Below are 18,941 nucleotides of genomic sequence, written 5' to 3'. Positions count from 1 at the left end.
TAATACACATATAATAATATATATTATACATCAAAATATATACATAATTATAAACTAAATATTATTTCATACTTACATACATTCTTGGGATATATATATATATAATAAATGGATGTCTCACCGATGTCGTGGAACTGCGCGTTGTGTAGCAGCGCGTGCTGCAGCGTGGCCTGCCAGGTGGCTGCGCGCGCGCAGGCGTCGTCCCAGCGCCGGTTGGCGGCGGCGAGACGCTCGCGTGCGCGCGTGGCGTCCGAGGCGCGGCGCGCGTGACGAGTCACGTGCGCGCCCACCACGTTAAGCGATACCACCAGCGCTTTGTGGGAGTCCAAGTCCAGTAGGAACTCGCGGTGATCCTACGGAACACGACGGAGGGGTTATGAATCATTCGCATAAAAGAGGCGTCGTTAACGTCGTAACAACAAACAACAACAACAACAACAACGTGTTGTTGTTGTTGTTGTATATGGTACTTTACCTGTATCGCGTCCTCGAGCGCGTCGTACTGCTCGGGCGGCTCGGATCGCGCCTCGTCCGTGGCCTCGGCGAACTGCAGCCACTGCTCCAGCCGCCAGAGGTCGTTGTCGAGTTGCTTCCAGTTGCGGTCGGAGCACAGGGGACACGTGACGCGACCGGACTCGCTGCAGCGGGAAATGGGGACAATTTAACGAGCTGATCGGAAATTATCATCACTGATTCGGAAAATATTAGACGTTGGACAAAGTTCAACTCGGTAACATTACAGAAATTTGTAATTTTTAGGAAAGTACCAATAAAGACAGATTACAAACGCAATTTTAATTTATACTGCTATTTTTTTTAAACGGATAACAAATTAAAATAAATTTAATTAAATTATTAGGTTGTGCTTTAAAATAGACAAGATTAGCAAACGTTAAACGATACTCATAAGGAACAATACAATATACCTTTACTTATATAAAATAATACACAGTAAATATTTATACTTTAAATATAAGCACAGACTAAATAAATATTTCGTACTACAGACAAAGACGAATATATTATTAGTATTCAGTATGAATCAACATTTTTAAATTATCACTACGTATTCATGCACTATTTATTGTACTATTTATTTGCTCAAACATAAAATAAGCTGTATTGTATAATAATGTCATATGCCATAAATAAAAAGCCAATAAAAGTATATTTTGCAGGATTGAGCATTTGGGCAATACCCAAAAAATGTTTATCAATAGTTTACATGGCATTTCGTAATACTTATCTGAATGCTTTATCGTATTATGGCAGATAACAGTAAGAAGTGCACATAACAAACTACGGTGCAGCCAAAACTATTATTCCTTAGAAATTCGCTTACAACCTTAAAAATCACATAAGAGTGCGTTAACATTACAAACGTGTTAATATAGTGCTAATGTTTTGTGCTGAACATACGTCCATTGTTTATTTACACCAAGTATTTTTGATTTCATTCAAGCTATCGTCAGGTCAAGAACATCGAACCGCTAGGAAATATTCGAATCACCTAAATTTATCCGTAGTTTGAGAGGTTCTGAGCGAATTTCCGGTGAGTTAGAAAATATATTAGGAAGCGATACTCACTGTTCGCACGTGAGAGCGTACGACGCGGAGTGGGGCAACCTAGGACCAAAAACGACGTTTAATATTGCATGCCAGGTTAACAAGCGTTTAACACTGGATCTAGATTAAAAATAATTTTGAAGAATAGGTGCAGATATAAGACTTACTTGTACTTTATTCCCAAAATCAATGTATAGTCTTAGCTATGTTTTTAGAATGCATTTTACTCATTGATAATTTTGATTACCTAGACTTTCAATTCTATAATAAACATTTGCAAAGAAGCATTTCTTTGCATTGAATATTTGAATAAAAGCGTTCGTTAAATTTTGTAAAAAGATATTTAACGAAGAGATCGTAGCAGATGTTTGTTTTTTATATCAGGAAGAAGTCAACAGAGAGATTTATTAATTGGTTAAGAAAAGTGTTCAGCTTTGAATATTAATTAGTGCTCGATTTTAGAGTTAAAAGTGGCAAATATCACGAAGCCCACCACCAAATCCAAACGTGCCAGTGCGTCTACATTACATTGCCTTACAATACATAGCGAAAATGTATCAAAACCCATTTATTGCATCCAACGAATTGGATTCTGGCGTATTTTTGAAAAATTGCAATAAATATACATTGTTGAAATAACAAAAAAGTAATCAGAATCACATCAAAATCGTTCCATAAGCTGACTCACCTCAGATTGTTGATCTGTAGTTCGCGTTTCTTGGCCTGAGTCAAGAGATCTTCGTATCTTAACGAGAGAGATTCCACCTCCTTCAACATAGCTTCTTCTTCGGTGGCGTCGCATTCTGTTAGCAACAGTTCTGATAGATGCTTAGCCAGTTCTAGTGTTTGTTCGGGCTTAGCTCCAGCTTTAGCTATTTCTTTAGCCGCTGTAGCTAATTCTTCGCTGCCAGTGTTTTCTTTTAATTCTTGGAGTAGTGCTGTTCGGAGCGCTTCTAGAGATTCTGATGTTTCTTTGACAGCAGACGCCAGTTCGACACGATATGTTTCTTTGGATGTTAATGTGTCAACTTGTAACGCTGCATCGGTCTCCCATTTTAATGTGTCGACCTGTTCATTAATAATTACTTGAGTATTTTAATTGTGACTATTTATTTTGAAAGTTAACCACTAATTTAAATAACAAAAATATTTTAAGAGTGGTTTGTGTCAGTCAGTATGTGTATTTCAAAAACAAACCTGTACAGCGGTGTCCACGTCACCGACCACTTCAGCCCTTGCGAGGTCCAGTCGGGTCCTGACGTCAGCAAACAGTGCGCGATACTCGCCCACCATATCCGACACGCCGGACACGCTAGCTACTGATACTGACAATCTATCTGCTTCATCTACTAACGCTTCACACTCACGGAGTTCCACTTCCACACCCTATAAATACCGAAGACAATATTTAATTTTATAAATAATTTATTAAATTACTAGTAGGGTTTTGTGCAAGCTCGTCTGATCTGTCTGGGCCACCCACTCATCTGATATTCTACTACCAAAAAACAGTACTCAGTATTGTTGTGTTCCGGTTTGAAGGGTGAGTGAGCCAGTGTAACTACAGCCACAAGGGACATAACATCTTAGTTCTCGAGGTTGGTGGCGAATTGGCGATGAAAGGAATGGTTAAAATTTCTAAGTATAAGGCCCATATGGCCACCTGAAAGTAAGTGCTCTGTAAGCACTTCCGTCAAACAATAGCATAAAAAAAAATATATTATGGGTATATTATTTAAATAATATTATATTACTATTAAGGGGTTATTGTACGTTTTATAAAACAAATATCAATTTGCGACAGTTCAACATACATAATATATGTATATCAATAATTAAAACGCGTATCCCAACTTTCAGATAAAGCGAGGGTTATCATTGAAATGAACTTTCACATATAAATATATCTCAATACTTACATCTAACTCTTTGAGGGTGGCAGCCTTATCTGAAGGAATCGGAGCGAGATGCAATGCTCTCGTTAACCTAACATCCGCCTCCGCTAACGCCACTACAGCCTTTCCATGAGCTGCGACGAACTGACGATGAGCATCAGCACCAGCCGCGTCTACTCTACAGCGTAGTTGTTGCCACCGCCGTACCGCCGCTCTGAGCCTTGCGGCATCATCAGCCCCGGACCCTCGGACTTCAACTCCTCGCGCTGACGCTATACGGCTATATGCATCCTCTAATTTCTTAACATCTCCTTCTAAGGTATCTAAATCTTTAATCACAGCCTTCGAAACAGTCTCATCTTCAGCTTCACCTCTTTGTTTGCGGGTTTCGATCTTTTCGACTCTCCTTTCTATTCCGTCAAGCTTCTTTTCAACTTTGGGCAGCAGAGAAATAGATAGTTCAGCAGATTTCCTGACCTCCTTCAATGCTTTCTTTCTTTGTTCAGACATATCGCAGATGTTTTTCCATTTCTTTTCAACAATATCTACTCCGGTATGTAAATTCCGTAAATCAAAGTTGCCTTTAAGCACGTCGGCGTCATTAAATACGAGTTCGCAAAGGTTTAGCGTTTTGCCAACTTCTCCGCTCTCGTTTTCAATGGTTTTGTGTATTTCGTCTTGTTCCTGGAATTTGGTATCAACAGCTTTAGTCGTCAAATGTTCTAGAACGACTGGCGCTGAAAGATTAGATTCTATGGTGTGTAATTTGAGTCTGATTTCCGTCAATCGTTCTTCTAATTGTGAAATTGTTTCAAGTAATTCATTGATCTTGGCTATTCGATTTCGTCCCGTTTCTTGCAAATTATGCCAACGTTCTTGAATGTCTTTTAACTGCTTAGATGTGTTTTTGCTATATGCTTTTTCATCTTTCTTAGCCAAATCAGTTAAAACGCTTCCTGTTTCTGCAAGCCATTCGAATTCTCGTTCTTTCAGCGATGTTTCCGCTTGAATATCTGAATTAATTCTTCTGACCAAGTCTTGTGGATCTAGTGCTCCTAAGTCACTGCTAGATGTGGTCGTTTCGAGACGGGATTCGAGTGTTCTTATCCATTCGCTAAACCGAGAGAGCCTAGAGTCAAATATTGTGTATATTTCTAATCGTTCTTGTAGCCTATGAATGATAATGGAAAGTTGGTGTTCCAGGTCAGCGCGTTGTTGGCGTAATTGCCAGACCTTTTGATTAACTATTCTTATATCTTGAGGACTGAGGCATTCTTTCAATTGCTCCTGAATAACGCTGAGAGCCTCTAGTTTTGTTTCGGTTTTATCGATTTTAGTTCTTAAATCAGCGTACTTGTCTATCGCCTTTTTCAGCTGAGGCCTAGATAGTCGGTCATCGTCAGAGTAAGACATAATTTCACCTTGTGTCTTAGAATACAACTTGTTTAAGTCCTCCGTTAAAGTTTCATATTCTCCAATAAGACCAAGTATCCGAGTTAGGAAGTCACGCCAAGTATCAAGACTAGCTTGTAAATTGTCAACTCTCTTAACGATACCCGCATATTCCATTCTCACAGACGCACCATAGGTTTCCTCTGTGAATTCCATTACCTTCTTTAGATTTTCCAATAGTTTCTCCGAAAACTTCCTGCCTTCGGGTAATTTGTCTGCAAGATTCTGAATCTTAGATAGAATTTTGTGTATCCTCTTTATATGTACATATCTCAGCTGTAACTTTTCTTTTTCCCTTTCTATTTCCTTCAGCCATCTAAGTAGTTCAGTGTATATCTGTAAGTACTCGTCCCAAGCCGCGATACGTGTGCACACTTCATCGTGTCTTTCGACGATTCTCGCCAAAGTTTCATTGTGGAGATTGGTTAGTGTGTCAAATTTGTCAGCTAGATCGCGATTTTTGGATTCTTTATTTTCATTCATCAACACTGATCGTTGTGATGCGAGAAGATTCCTGTGTACTCTACAAAGTCTGCGGTGTTCGGTTAGATTTTCGTAATCGGCGGGTACGGAACCGGATAGGAATGATTGTAAGTCTAATAGATATTCGTTCCATAGTCGCAGAGCGGTGGCTGCATCTCCGGACCTTACGAGTGCCGTTGACAAGCGATGGTAGTGTAAGAAAGTATCTCTGAACATGGCCTGCCATAGTTCCAATATTCTCACAATGGAATGTTCGTCTGACACGTCTCGGTCGATGTCCGGTAGCTCTGCCTTAGCGGGAGCGATGTCGGCCTCGCTCTTGCCGAGCGCTATAAGGTTTTCCCGCAGAGCTATCAATTTGTCTTCAACGATTTCACCGTCTTCTTGAACTGGAGTCAAATCCTAAAAAGTGAAAATTTACTTAGTACTTTTGTATGTTACACTAAAGTAACACTAGTGCTAATATAACTACATTAATATGTAATTGTAATTAACTAACAACCAACTGTATTTTTAAATGTTGAAAAAGTAACTACTGAGTTTCTTGTCGGTTCTTCGTGGTAGAATCTACTTTCCGAAACGGTGGTAGCTTTACTTAAAATAGTTGTTAAATGACGATTCAAAAGTGCTTTTAAAATTCTCCTTGAATAAATAATATTTTGATGATAATTACATCTTTCTTTATAAATATTTACTTATATTCTATTAAATAGAACAATTGTGATACTAATATAATTCTATTATATTTTAAATCACGTATTTCATTAGTTCAGTAAGTAGCATTTAAATCAATAATATATAATCATTATTTAAAGTGTCATGGCTAATATAGCCATACGCGATAATCCAACTTCTCTTCCCAAAAAGGCAAGTCACATCCCGTGTGGTGACCGCTCCCATTTCGGGTGGTGCGTGACTCGGTGCCATAATAATACTGTTATGGACACCGTTATACATTCGCTACCGTATGGGCGTAATCGATTTATACACCCGAGGGTTTTAAAAGTATATTGGCCAACATCACATATGTACATTACTGATCCTAATGTAAGTAGCTAAAGCACTTGTGTTATGGAATCAGAAGTAACGACGGTACCACAAACACTTAGACACAACATATAAAAGTAATGGACTTTTTATACATCGACTCAGCCGGGAATCGAACCCGGAGTGGCGTACCCATGTACATACTTCTCGACGACGGAGGTAACTACAGTACGTTTAAAATTTGCAGCGCTTTTTGCTTTAGTTACTCGACTAACCTGTCTCATGTCACAGAACATCTCCTTAGCATGTTGCGCTTTGGATCTCGCCAGCTGTCTAGCTTCACCAAGATCAGCCAGCGCTTGAACAGCGCCAGCGACAAGCTGCAGTCTCCTGGCGAGTGCGTCAGCGTCGGCTTGTAACGCCCTCGAGCCGGTTTCTGCTGCGACTCGCGCGGCTAGGGACCTGAGTTCTGCGACTCTTGCCTCTTGTTCTAGACATGCCTGTTGAAATTGAATAAGTCATAAGTAACAAAGAAATTAATAAACATACGTCGTTATGGTAATAATTCGTTAGATCTTATCTTTTTGTATAAAAGGTACGTCCTGTAAATGTATATTTCATCATTTTCTTCATTGCTAAGCGTTCGTTAAAATAGTACGTGCGCTTGTCCGGATTTGAAAGCGCAATCATCGGTTACGAGTCACGAGTTCTAAGCACTGAGTCATGTCGGCTCGTAAGAGTAATAAAAATAATGTAACATTTAAAACAAACAAATTTATGCTTATTGAAACATAATAATACAAAACGAGTAAATAAATAATTGATAAATATTCTTATAACTATATAGTATAAAACAAAGTCGGTTTCTCTGTCCCTATGTATGCTTTAATCTTTAAAACAACGCAACGGATTTTGATGCGGTTTTTTTTAATAGATAGAGCGATTCAAGAGAAATGTTTATATGTATAATACATGCACACTATGCTAGAAAAACACTGATAATTTTAGCAGTTTTAATGTGATGTCTTCAATTTTTTTTCGCTTAAGTTGCACATTTCAACAAAGTATAGGGAGTAGAGTGGGGAGGGCATGGCCGCATAAAAGAGAGTCATTGTTTTTGCTACGGCATACGACTTAGTCGTACTCGAAAGGCGCGCCAGATGATGATTCACATCAAATATTAAAAAGACAATGTAAAAAAATAACATAGTATACACTGATAAGAATAAGATCAAGGAAAATGCTCTTGCTATCATTATAATTTTAACATTGACATACATACATATATCACGGAGAAACACTATGAAAAGCGCCATAAAAATATATAACTAGCTGTGCCCGCGACCTTGTACGCGTTTGAATTTAACAAATATATTATTGTAGCCTTAGTTACTCCTTATCATATCAGTTATCTGCCAGTGAAAGTCCCATAAAAATCAATCCAGCCGTTCCAGAGATTAACCCGAACAAACAGACATACAAAAATTGTAAAAAATGTTATTTTGGTATATGTACCGATACATACATATGCATTGAGTAAAAAAGGGCTATTTTAATATTAAAAACAGACACTCAAATTTTATTATATGTATAGATATATTAATTTAGAAATATTCTTATACTATCTCGTAAAACGTGTATTTACACTGTCTTCATAATTAATAAACATCATAATATTAATAAAGTCGATTTTTCCGTTAAAACTGGTTTAACAAGAATCTTATCAACGATAATAATTTTATTTCAAGGGCCTACGCAACTAATATCAGTTCCGTCAAAATCTATAAAAAAAATATTAAAACAACAACATTAGCCGAAATTATCACCTAATACTCAGGAAATTTCTTATATCTTTGTTTATTATTAACGATTATAAATTGATAACTTACTTTATTGAAGTGTACCCATTGAACGTAATATTGTCGAGTACAAATTACGTCAAAATACAATAAATCACTACATACATAGTATAATACAAAGTCGCTTTCTCTCTACCTATATCCCCATGTATGCTTAGATCTTTGAAACTACGCAACGGATTTTGATGCGGTTTTTTTTTAATAGATAGACTGACTTTAGAGGAAGGTTTTTTTAAAACTGATAGGTGAAGCCGGGGTGGGTTGCTAGTTAGGACTAAAATTCATCGTCAAAATTAACCAATGATATCATTTACATACACATACAAATGTACACACACACATATCTTCATAAAATACATAAAAAACTGAATTATAAATACAGAACTAGATACTTCGTATTGCTTTATCAGTGTTGAACGGTTTTACTCTTTCCTAAGGGGTTGTATAGTACGACACTTGTGTCATACTATACAGTGATTAATAATTAGTAAACGGTTTCTAGAAGAAATCTACGTGCTATTATAGATGGGTTTAATTTTGCAATTATAACACTAAAAGCTATCTACAAAAGTCAAATATTGTTACTTTAAAATTGCATGTGAAAATGTACAAAGTTTAAATAAAACGATCGTCATCTCCCCTAAATATTTAAGATGCGTTAGCGTATGCGAATACCAAAAATAAATGGAATATGACGCGTACAGGAAAAACGTAATAAACGTAAAAATAAACGCAAACCGAACCCGCACCGACGTCCGTAATACATGCAGACAAATTATACACGTCGTAACAACGTATAAACTAATATTATAAAGCTGGAAAGTATGTTTGAACGCACCAATCTCAGGAACTATTGGCCTAGTTGGAAAAAATCTTACATTGCGGGAGCCCAGGCAAGCATAACTAAATATTCATGTGCTTAATTTGTGTTTATATTTTATCTCATGCTAGGCAGTGAAGGAAAATCTGCATGTGTCTAATTTCAAAGAAATTCTGCCGCATGTGTATTCCACCAACCCGCATTGGAAAAGCAAAAATGTTGCAAACCTCCTCCTCAAACTTTAGCCCAGCAGTGGCAAATTTACAGGCTGTTGTTGTAAGTCACAATAACGAAATTTAATATTGCGTATAAAGTAGTAACGTAAATTCTGATGCTCCATTTTTATATATGTCCACCAGACAACTATTTTAAAACCTTTTACAAGAAGCCAGACCGATCCAAGGGGCCAATCATCCCCTAAATTTAATTTTAATGCTTCTATGGGTACATACCAACAAGTATTTCAACAAGTATTAGTAATGTTTTTACGTACCTTGATTACCTGATACCTGAAAATTGGCCGTCTAAGCAACCTAGCAGGTAAGCATGGGTTATTAGTAAATACTAACACTACTTAATCGTCCACATTTCCTTCGTCAGAAAATACGTGACGTCTGGCGGCCCTGGGATCTTGGACCATAACCCATTAATATTCAGTTTAATGGCTGATAAGCAGGTTGGTACCGATCAAAAATGTTTTAATGAAACGATATGAATTTTAAACGTTTTGCTATTAGCGATACGAGAACGGTTACGAGCTATAAATATATCTTCAAAGATATAGCAATTATCATTAAGATTTCATATGAATCTTTGAAGTCTCTGTGTTACTGGATAGTATCAATTACACTTTAAGTAATTAATTGCTATATTTAGTGATGTGTTTAACTCAGGCATATCGAAGATATTTTGCTTAAAATCAAAATCAAAATAAAACCTTATTCAAGTAGGCTTTTACAAGCACTTTTGAATCGTCATTTTACAATTAAGTGAAGCTACCACCGATTCCGAAAGTAGATTCAACCGAATCGGCAAGAAACTCAGTAGAATTAACTCTTTTTCAACATTTAAAAAATATAGTTATAGAGTTACCTATATCTACATTTACTTGGACGAAATCCTATCATCAATAAAACCTTTTTAGTTCATCGTACTTTCGTCAAGATCTGAGTTAAATTCGAATTTAGAAAGTTACGACTTTGAAAACGTTTTTATTATCTATATTTAATATTATATATGTGAAAGTAACTCTGTATGTCTGTCTGTCTCTTTCACGACCAAACCGCTGAACCGAATTTGATGAAATTTGGTATGAAGCACACTTGAACTCCAAAAAAGGACATTGGCTACTTTTTTGTCTGACACGTGACAACCAACACCCTAAAACACGAGCGAAGCCGCGGGCGATTACAAGTCTTACAACAACAACAACAACAGACTGTAAATTCCCACTGCTGGGCTAAAGGCCTCCTCTCCTTTTGAGGAGAAGGAACATATTCCACCACGCTGTTCCAATGCGGGTTGGTGGAATAACATGTGGCAGAATTTCTATAAAATTTGTCACATGCGGGTTTCCTCACGATGTTTTCCTTCACCGCTGAGCACGAGATGAATTATAAAGACAAATTAAGCACATGAGTCAGCGGTGCTTGCCTGGGTTCGAACCCGCAATCATCGGTTAAGATGCACGCGTTCTAACCACTGGGCCATCTCGACTCGTATGTCTATGTGTGTTACAAGTCTTAAAGACGTCAATAATAGGTAATAGTTAAAACCTTTTTTAAAACAATGAGACAGGGGATAACCTTTGGCACAGATGTTTCTTAAAATAATCATGAAGTTTTTGTAAATTTACGATCACAATTGAAATTATTTAAACGTCTGCTAGATAAGAAGCTGGCATTAATATTTGGCAGTGACGGTGATAACAATGCGCCCACATCAACATTATTATAAATATACATAAATATGTATAATAGGCCAACACATACATGTATCGTGCAACTTTTTTGTTGGAAGTACTATAAATAAGATACACCACTATATATATGTGTGTGCTTAATTTATGTTTATAATTCATCTCGTGCTCTGCGGTGAAGGAAAACATCGTGAGGAAACCTGCATGTGTCTAATTTCATCAAAATTCTGCCACATCTACATTCCACCAACCCGCATTGGAACATAATTGTGGAATATGTTCCAAAACCTCTTCTGAATGGGAGAGGAGGCCTTAACTCAGCAGTGGGAAATTTACAGGCTGTTACTTTTTACTTTACTTTACTTTACTTTACTATGAATAAAACTTTAACGGCTTAATGTAAGATAATACATTGATATAAATAACTTCACATATATGTATACAGAAATATAGAAAATATTAATGATTTAGTAAGAAAAATTTTCAATCTCTAACACGAAATTTGCAAGGTTTTTCTTTATTTATTGTATGTAAATACTAGCTTAACCTATGACTTCACTTTAGCACACAAACCGCCGTAACAGTATCCAAGTTGAATTTCATATGATCACTTTTACTTGAGAGGCTTCAGAGATCATTTCTCAAATATAAAATTGGACTTTCATAAGATGTTCAGTATATATAGCTAATCATATTATACATTCCAAAAAGTGTTCCAAATTTAAAAATACATTAAATACTTCATGGAACTCAAAAATAAAATTCTGTAACGCTCTTCGTTATTTATTGCCAGCTTTCAGATAACAGATTGCCAGCTAGCTAGAATAATTCTGACGTCGATCTTCGGACGAAACGAAAATATAACACTAAATCATGTTTGTACTATTTCGTAACACGCATTTGTTTGTTTTAACACACACGCATTTTATTGCGTACTGTACTACACTAGCGACCCGCCCCGTCACGGGTGCAATGCTGATACTAAATATTCTACAGAAGTCGTTTATTTACGATATTATATTCGAAACATCTAAAATTATTAGTATTTCTTTACTATATTGTCCATGTATTATATACAAAAACGTTGGTCTTAAATCACTTTATCTATTAAGAAAAACCGCATCAAAATCCGTTGCGTAAATTAGTTACTATAATATAAAAAGAAATTAGTCACATGCAGGTTTCCTCGCGATGTTTTCCTTTACGAGATGAATTATAAACACAAACTAAGTTCAGGAAAATTCAGGTTTTGGTTTGAACCCAAGATCTAGACTTGCGACCTTACCTCGCCATTAAACCAACGCGACACTCTTTACAGTAATATTTTTGACCTTGAAAATATCGAATCGAATTTCGGCTACGACGCAGTCGAAATATATTCGAAGCCCCAATAGTGATACAGCCTAATGCGATTGGCTTCGATTTAAACTTGAACTTAGCTTCTTAAGTATACACATGTATCATACCTCTCAGTCTTAGTATTTATTGTATTAAATTTTCATGCCTTTTTTTTCGGGTAAGATCGTACTTTCTTGTGATAATTTTCTTCTTATCAATTGAAATTTAGTTGAAAGTGTTATTTTTTTCTCAAGAAAAGTGCTTTTTAGTTTTTTTTAGTTTTTCTTATAATTTCATTTTCGTGTGCGCGCTTATAATTATTATAATTCGGTATTTTTAAAACAGTAAATTTAAGTTACGAATAATTGTATGAGATATAGATGAGATAACTGATAAAACGCTAAATATAAAATAAATGCCCACAGATACACATATACAGACAAGAATAAACTACTAAAAATCTTATAAAAAAATACAGAAAGCTAAGCTTCTATGTATTTTGTAATATATTTTTTACTAATAATCTTGAGCATGCTAGTATAGTTAGTTAGTTTGTCTAGTACTGGCCTAAATAAAATAAAAAAAAATCCACATACCAAAAATTATGTCAATTAAAAATGAATTATAATTATAATATAAAATTTAATATGTTTTAAAATTTAATACTTATTCGAGTAATGGGTGACTGAGCTCGCGTTTCTGTTACGTTCCGAGTAAATTAAATTTCAGTAATAACTTTTTTTATGAACAATGAAAGGGGTGAGTAATATCCCACGAAAGGATCGATTTCAATAACAAAATGATTTGGAATAAATTCAAAAAATCAAAATCAAAATAAACTTTATTCAAGTGGGCTTTTACAAGCACATTTGAATCATTACTCATGTCTCTCAGTCACTACTCAGTCATTTATCAATTAAGTGAAAAAAACAGTAGAATAAATGGTGATTAAATACGTGGTTTCCAGTCAAAAACCGCCTGATATATAATGTATTATTATACCAACATAATTACAGAAGATAATATTTATACAATGAATTTCAACACTATTAATTAAATATGTTTGTTTTGGGCTAATTGTAATACAAAGTGTTTATAGTTTACACAAACAGGGAATCGAACTCATTAGCAAGCGTGTTGTTGATAAACGCTTACCAAACGCGGATGTTTCGATGCAAGAAACGCAGTCATATAAATTGTTTATCTAATGAAGTACGAATCGAACTGACCTAGATGCAAGTGATGACTCAAAATATAACAACGTATTAGTATATCATAGAAATGTCTACTATTAATAATAACTATCTTTAACTTTGCCGTTTAGTAAATTCAAATCTTTTGTAAAAAATACATTGGTAGAAAAGGCATATTATTCAATACAAGATTTTATAGTTAGTTAATATCTGTTGACTTCCACGGAGGATATATTAATTTAAATAATTGTATTTAACTTACATTACTTTGTATTTTTAAATGTTAAAAAAGAGTAACTACTGAGTTTCTTGTCGGTTCTTCTCGGTAGAATTTACTTTTCCGAACCGGTGGTAGCTTCACTTGTATGTAAAATGACGATTCAAGTTTGCACACCAAATTTTATCAATTTCGATTCAGCTGTTTGGTAGTGAAACAGCACAGACAGACAGAGTTACTTTCACATTTATAATATTATTATAGATTAACGGTCCGTTTGTTCATTTTTCACGTAGTCGTTTTTTATAAAATTTACCATGAAGTAATATTGACGAAAGACAATTTGACGACAACTATAAATGGGTAGGTTGTCTGCCTGTTTGTTGCACCTTTACGTCTCAATTGCTCAACTGATCATTATAAAATTTGACACACACATTCCCAACGGGAACCAACACCTCCCCAGTAATACACGCCGAAGTCGCGGGCGGAAATTAATATAATACAGTCAGACTAAGTATCGCAAGAGTCGAGATGGCCCAGTGGTTAGAACGCGCGCATCTTAACCGATGATTGCGGGCTCAAACCCAGGCAAGCACCGCTGATTCATGTGCTTAATTTGTCTTTATAATTCATCTCGTACTCGGCGGTGAAGGAAAACATCGTGAGTAAACCTCCATGTGACAAATTTCATAGATATTCTGCCTCATGTGCATTCCACTAACCCGCATTGGAACAGCGTGGTGGAATATGTTCCAAACTTTCTCCTCTAGGGGAGAGGAGGCCTTTAGCCCAGCAGTGGGAATTTATAGGCTGTTGTTGTTGTTAAGTAACGTACGTGTCGTTTCATATATTTACTTGCATATATTTTACAGAGGATTTGCACGCTGGGCTTGAGTTTATATATACATTTATAGTATTGTAATTAATCATATTATATACTGTCTGTTTGTACGAGGTATATCAATTTACAGTAACTAATATCGTATCTATGTAATCGAGGAATGCAATTGAAATCAATCAAGAATGCAATACAAATGGGAGAGCTCGATTAATAATACTGACAATGATCAAAGTTTAACAAAATTAAATCAAAATATTCTTTATTCAAATGGACACAAAAAAGCAATAAACCTTTTGAATTTGAAAAGAGTTGAAATTAATTCGAAAACTACATCTAGTAACTCTTTTCCACAATTTCGATTTCAGATTATGCAGTAAAGTTCATTTAAATTTTTATACAACCTACCTTTTAATTAGTGAAAATGATACAAATAGGCTTTCACAAAACCCTACACCACGTAAAAAATATCACATAAAATATATAAGGTTTCTTTGTGTTAATTAAATGAGTTTAGTTCATTAGTTCTTTAAAATTTTAAGATATATGTACATATATTTGATTGATATTATTAGTTTGCATTGATTGTTCTTCACTTTCGTTTAAGTTACAAACGGCGTAACTGCAAGCGAGAATACTATTAATTTTCGCGTTTTAATGTTTAATTTGGTAAGTGGTGAGCTAAGGCCGTGTTACAAATGTAATCAGCGGTATCACCACACCCAACGCTATTGATTGCAGAAGTTTGTGTTTACTTTAGTATCCACAAGGGCGCGCCGTTCGCACCGCTGTTAGACAATGGGTAGACCTAAGAACAATTAGACAGATTTGGTGAATATTTGAAAAATATTTTTTTCATCTATGTTTAAAGGTGAGATTATACTATTGATAACTATATAAATTATTTTGTCTCTTGTTAAAAGAGGGGAAAGAGGAACAACTGGAGGTTTCGTAGGTTTCAGTAATAAAGTAGCGTATGTTCTTTCATTAAGTAGTTAGGTGGTTTTGCCGGTAAAATATAACAGATAAACATAGACATAGTTATATTATTATATAGATTGGATATGTAACTTTATAATATATGATATGTAGATTTGAATGGTTTCGAAGTAGGTTTTATTCATTAACATTTCATTTTTTTTTTTACTGATAGTTGCCAGTACTACAATAACCTATATTATTGGTTTAAACGTATTACATATACAGCATATATAAAAGACGACAACGGTAGAAGTAATTTCAAGAGTTTCTATACACTCACTTCAACTTCCACGATTTATAATCATAACAATACAATATTAGGTAACATCGTTTAGTAAATACTCATCCAAATCTACATAGTTACACGAATTATACTAAATTAATATCTTAATAACGCTATGTTAAGCGTAATATCGAGTGTTGGCGAAAAAAAGCGTTTGTTTCAGGGGTTAAGCACCTTATTAGCGAATGTGAGTCAGATAGCCGTCGAGTTCATTGAATCATTATCGTCTTCGAGCAGAGAACGTCGCGGTTCGAACGCTGAATTAATACAAATGCGTAAAATTATACAGCGAGAAATTAAACATTTGAACTCTTAACAACAACCCGTCAAAAATATCGCAACGAATCGTTTAAATAAATATTGGACAACATCACATACATTACTCTCAAATCAAAATCAAATCAAAATAAACTTTATTCAAGTAGGCTTTTACAAGCACTTTTGAATCGTCATTTTACAATCAAGTGAAGCTACCACCGGTTCGGAAAGTAGATTCTACCGAGAAGAACCGGCAAGAAACTCAGTAGTTACTCTTTTTTAACATTTAAAAATACAAAGTCATGTTAGTTAAATACAATTATTTAAATTAATATATCCTGCGTGGAAGTCAACAGATATTAGCTCCACGCTTTTTTATCATCTATAAAATCCCAATGTTAGCTGAAGCACTTGTGTTGTGGAAAATCAGAAGTAATAACGGCACCACAAACACCTAAACCCAAGACAACATAGAAAACTAATGAACTTTTTCTACATCGAACCCGGACATCGGAGTATGAAAACCCCTGAAAACTTGCACACACGACTCGACCACGGATGTCAAATCAAATCAAATCAATTTTATTCAAGTAAACTTCACAAAATAGTGTTTTTGAATCGTCAACAATTAAATACTACCACCGTTTCGGAAAGCAGCTTCTAGCGAGAAGAAACGGCAAGAAACTCGCATAGTTGATCTTTTTAAATAAACAGATTTACAATGCTGTTGTAAATGTGCAATTTACAGTAATTAGTGTCCTATGATGGAACCCGAGCCTAACTCCAGGCGTTTCTTTCTAAAAAGTACTCTTTTAATGAATAATATGATTTATTTATTAATTTAGTCTTAATAATCTTTTTAAATTTTGAGAATGATAAATAGATTATATTTTCCGGTATCTTATTATATATTTGATTACCGAAGTAAATCTTATGAATAGAATTAAATACAATTTTACATGCAAATCCTGTACTGTAAACGATAAACCATCTTAACGGTTGTTTTATTGATTTAACAGCAGCGTCACACCGTTTGCAAATGAATACGGATTCTAATTTGACAATGAAAATTCTCAATATTTTTTCTGAAGGCGTCCGATTTCGAATATTAAATTGTTTGGAAAAAAATAAGGTGCTTGACCTCACATTGCAGTTTGTTAAATAGAATTGTATTCGATCTTATCAACGTATACCTAGAATGGTTTATTGCGGTACGGCATAATTTCATTTCGAACTGTAATTCCTCTTAAACAGGATCTTGGTGTAAGAGGAAGGTAGTATTATTATATTTCAATATCACCAATGGGATTTATGCTCTACATTGTAATGTACTACCGAAAATATATCAATAAATCGCGTAAATAAAATTAGAAGTGTAACGAATATTATAAATGCTTTTTAACTATTATACTCATGAATTTGTGTCAGGGTTATAAAAGGGCAGAGGGTACCAACGCGGAACCTTTTTTTTATTTATTTATTTGAACACCAACAAGCAGAACACTAACATTTACAAGAAATAAAATGTTCTAATAATAATCTAATAATAATCTCCCTTTTGAAAGACTTAAAATAATAATATAATATAGTTCATTCATTTGGTAAGAATGATAAACGAATTTGTCGTGATAATTTTTTTTTTATTATTTTAAATGCCAGTTCTAAATGTTTTTCCTTCTAAAGGCACGATCGCTAAGAGTGTGGTCCTTGGAAAGTTAACGGGTGTTAATAGCGAGCCTACGAATTCTGTTTGAGTTGTCTTTAACGGAACGTGTGTAGTAGAGTCTAACCACAACGAAAATATTTAAGTTTACATTATAGAAGAATCAGTATTTAATTGTTTTTGAATTTTTGAGAATCTGTATATGTACTCATAATAAGTATGTATGTTACCGTCAACAACAACAAGAACAGCCTGTAAATTTCCCACCGCTGGGCTAAGGCCTCCTCACCCTTTAAGGAGAAGTTTTGGAACATTCTACCATGCTGTTCCAATACGGGTTGGTGGAATACACATGTGATGATTTGTATGAAATTTGACACATGGAGATTTCCTCACGATGTATTCGCCTTTGTACGATATAATAAAGTTCATCCTTTAAATAGTATACTATAGAGAATGACGCATATCACTGACATTTTAATATCGTGATTTGCAGTTAAATTCAATTATATTTTCTTTAGATTAGCTGAATTATACTGAGGGCCTGTCGTAACGTACATTAGAATATGAAACTACTTTTGGACGACATTATTTCAGAGCATCGCACAACTAGGAAGAAGAATGTTTAAGTGTGAACATTTCTTCAAAAAAAGAAGGAAAGAAAGAAAGAATGGTTTATTTATAACACGGCACAATTATAAAAACTAAATAATAATAATAAATACGAGACAAAATACACACAATACACATACATTACTCTGATCCCAATGTGAGTAGCTAAAGCACTTGTGTTATGAAAAGAAGTTACTACGGCACCATAAACAATATAGAAAACTAATGAAATTTACTACATCGGTTTGTCCGGAAATCGAACCCGGACTCCGGAGCGGCGTGCCCATGAAAACCGGTGTACACTCGACCACGGAGGTCTTCACATAGGTGAAGAATCCAGCTTGGTACCATGAAGTTGGTTTCCAAAACCCGATGATACCCGATGTTGTTAAAAGAAGTACTAACGTCATATACATTGATATGTTTGTTTGTACTTTTATTTAAGGTATCTTTACTTATGGTATGGTCGTAAAAAAACCAGTTTCATTTAAAGAGTGGAGCTGAAATTGGGTACATATTTTCGGTGCTGGGGACAATAGTCCGTACATTTCATTCGTTTTATAAATGAAAGGCTG

The 18,941-nt window shown here is 35.0% G+C and overlaps 1 protein-coding gene across 7 annotated transcripts in view; it reads right to left on the bottom strand.

Moving 5' to 3' along the window:
- Positions 1–18,941, bottom strand: part of LOC124532015 (muscle-specific protein 300 kDa) — a 197,069-nt gene that overhangs the window by 4,465 nt on the left and 173,663 nt on the right. For 6 of the 7 annotated variants that reach the window (XM_047106635.1, XM_047106633.1, XM_047106634.1 and 3 more), the window contains 7 exons: positions 6,659–6,883; positions 3,486–5,798; positions 2,764–2,952; positions 2,255–2,634; positions 1,588–1,626; positions 476–638; positions 122–353 (listed from right to left, as the gene is read on the bottom strand). In XM_047106635.1, the coding sequence (XP_046962591.1) occupies positions 122–353; positions 476–638; positions 1,588–1,626; positions 2,255–2,634; positions 2,764–2,952; positions 3,486–5,798; positions 6,659–6,883 (3,541 nt within the window). The remainder of the gene's footprint in view (positions 1–121; positions 354–475; positions 639–1,587; positions 1,627–2,254; positions 2,635–2,763; positions 2,953–3,485; positions 5,799–6,658; positions 6,884–18,941) is intronic. The other variant, XM_047106636.1, reaches the window with a different exon arrangement.

Source organism: Vanessa cardui, chromosome 8, assembly GCF_905220365.1.
Source record: "Vanessa cardui chromosome 8, ilVanCard2.1, whole genome shotgun sequence".
Classification (NCBI taxonomy): Eukaryota; Metazoa; Arthropoda; class Insecta; order Lepidoptera; family Nymphalidae; genus Vanessa; species Vanessa cardui.
This window is presented reverse-complemented; position numbering and strand designations above follow the sequence as displayed.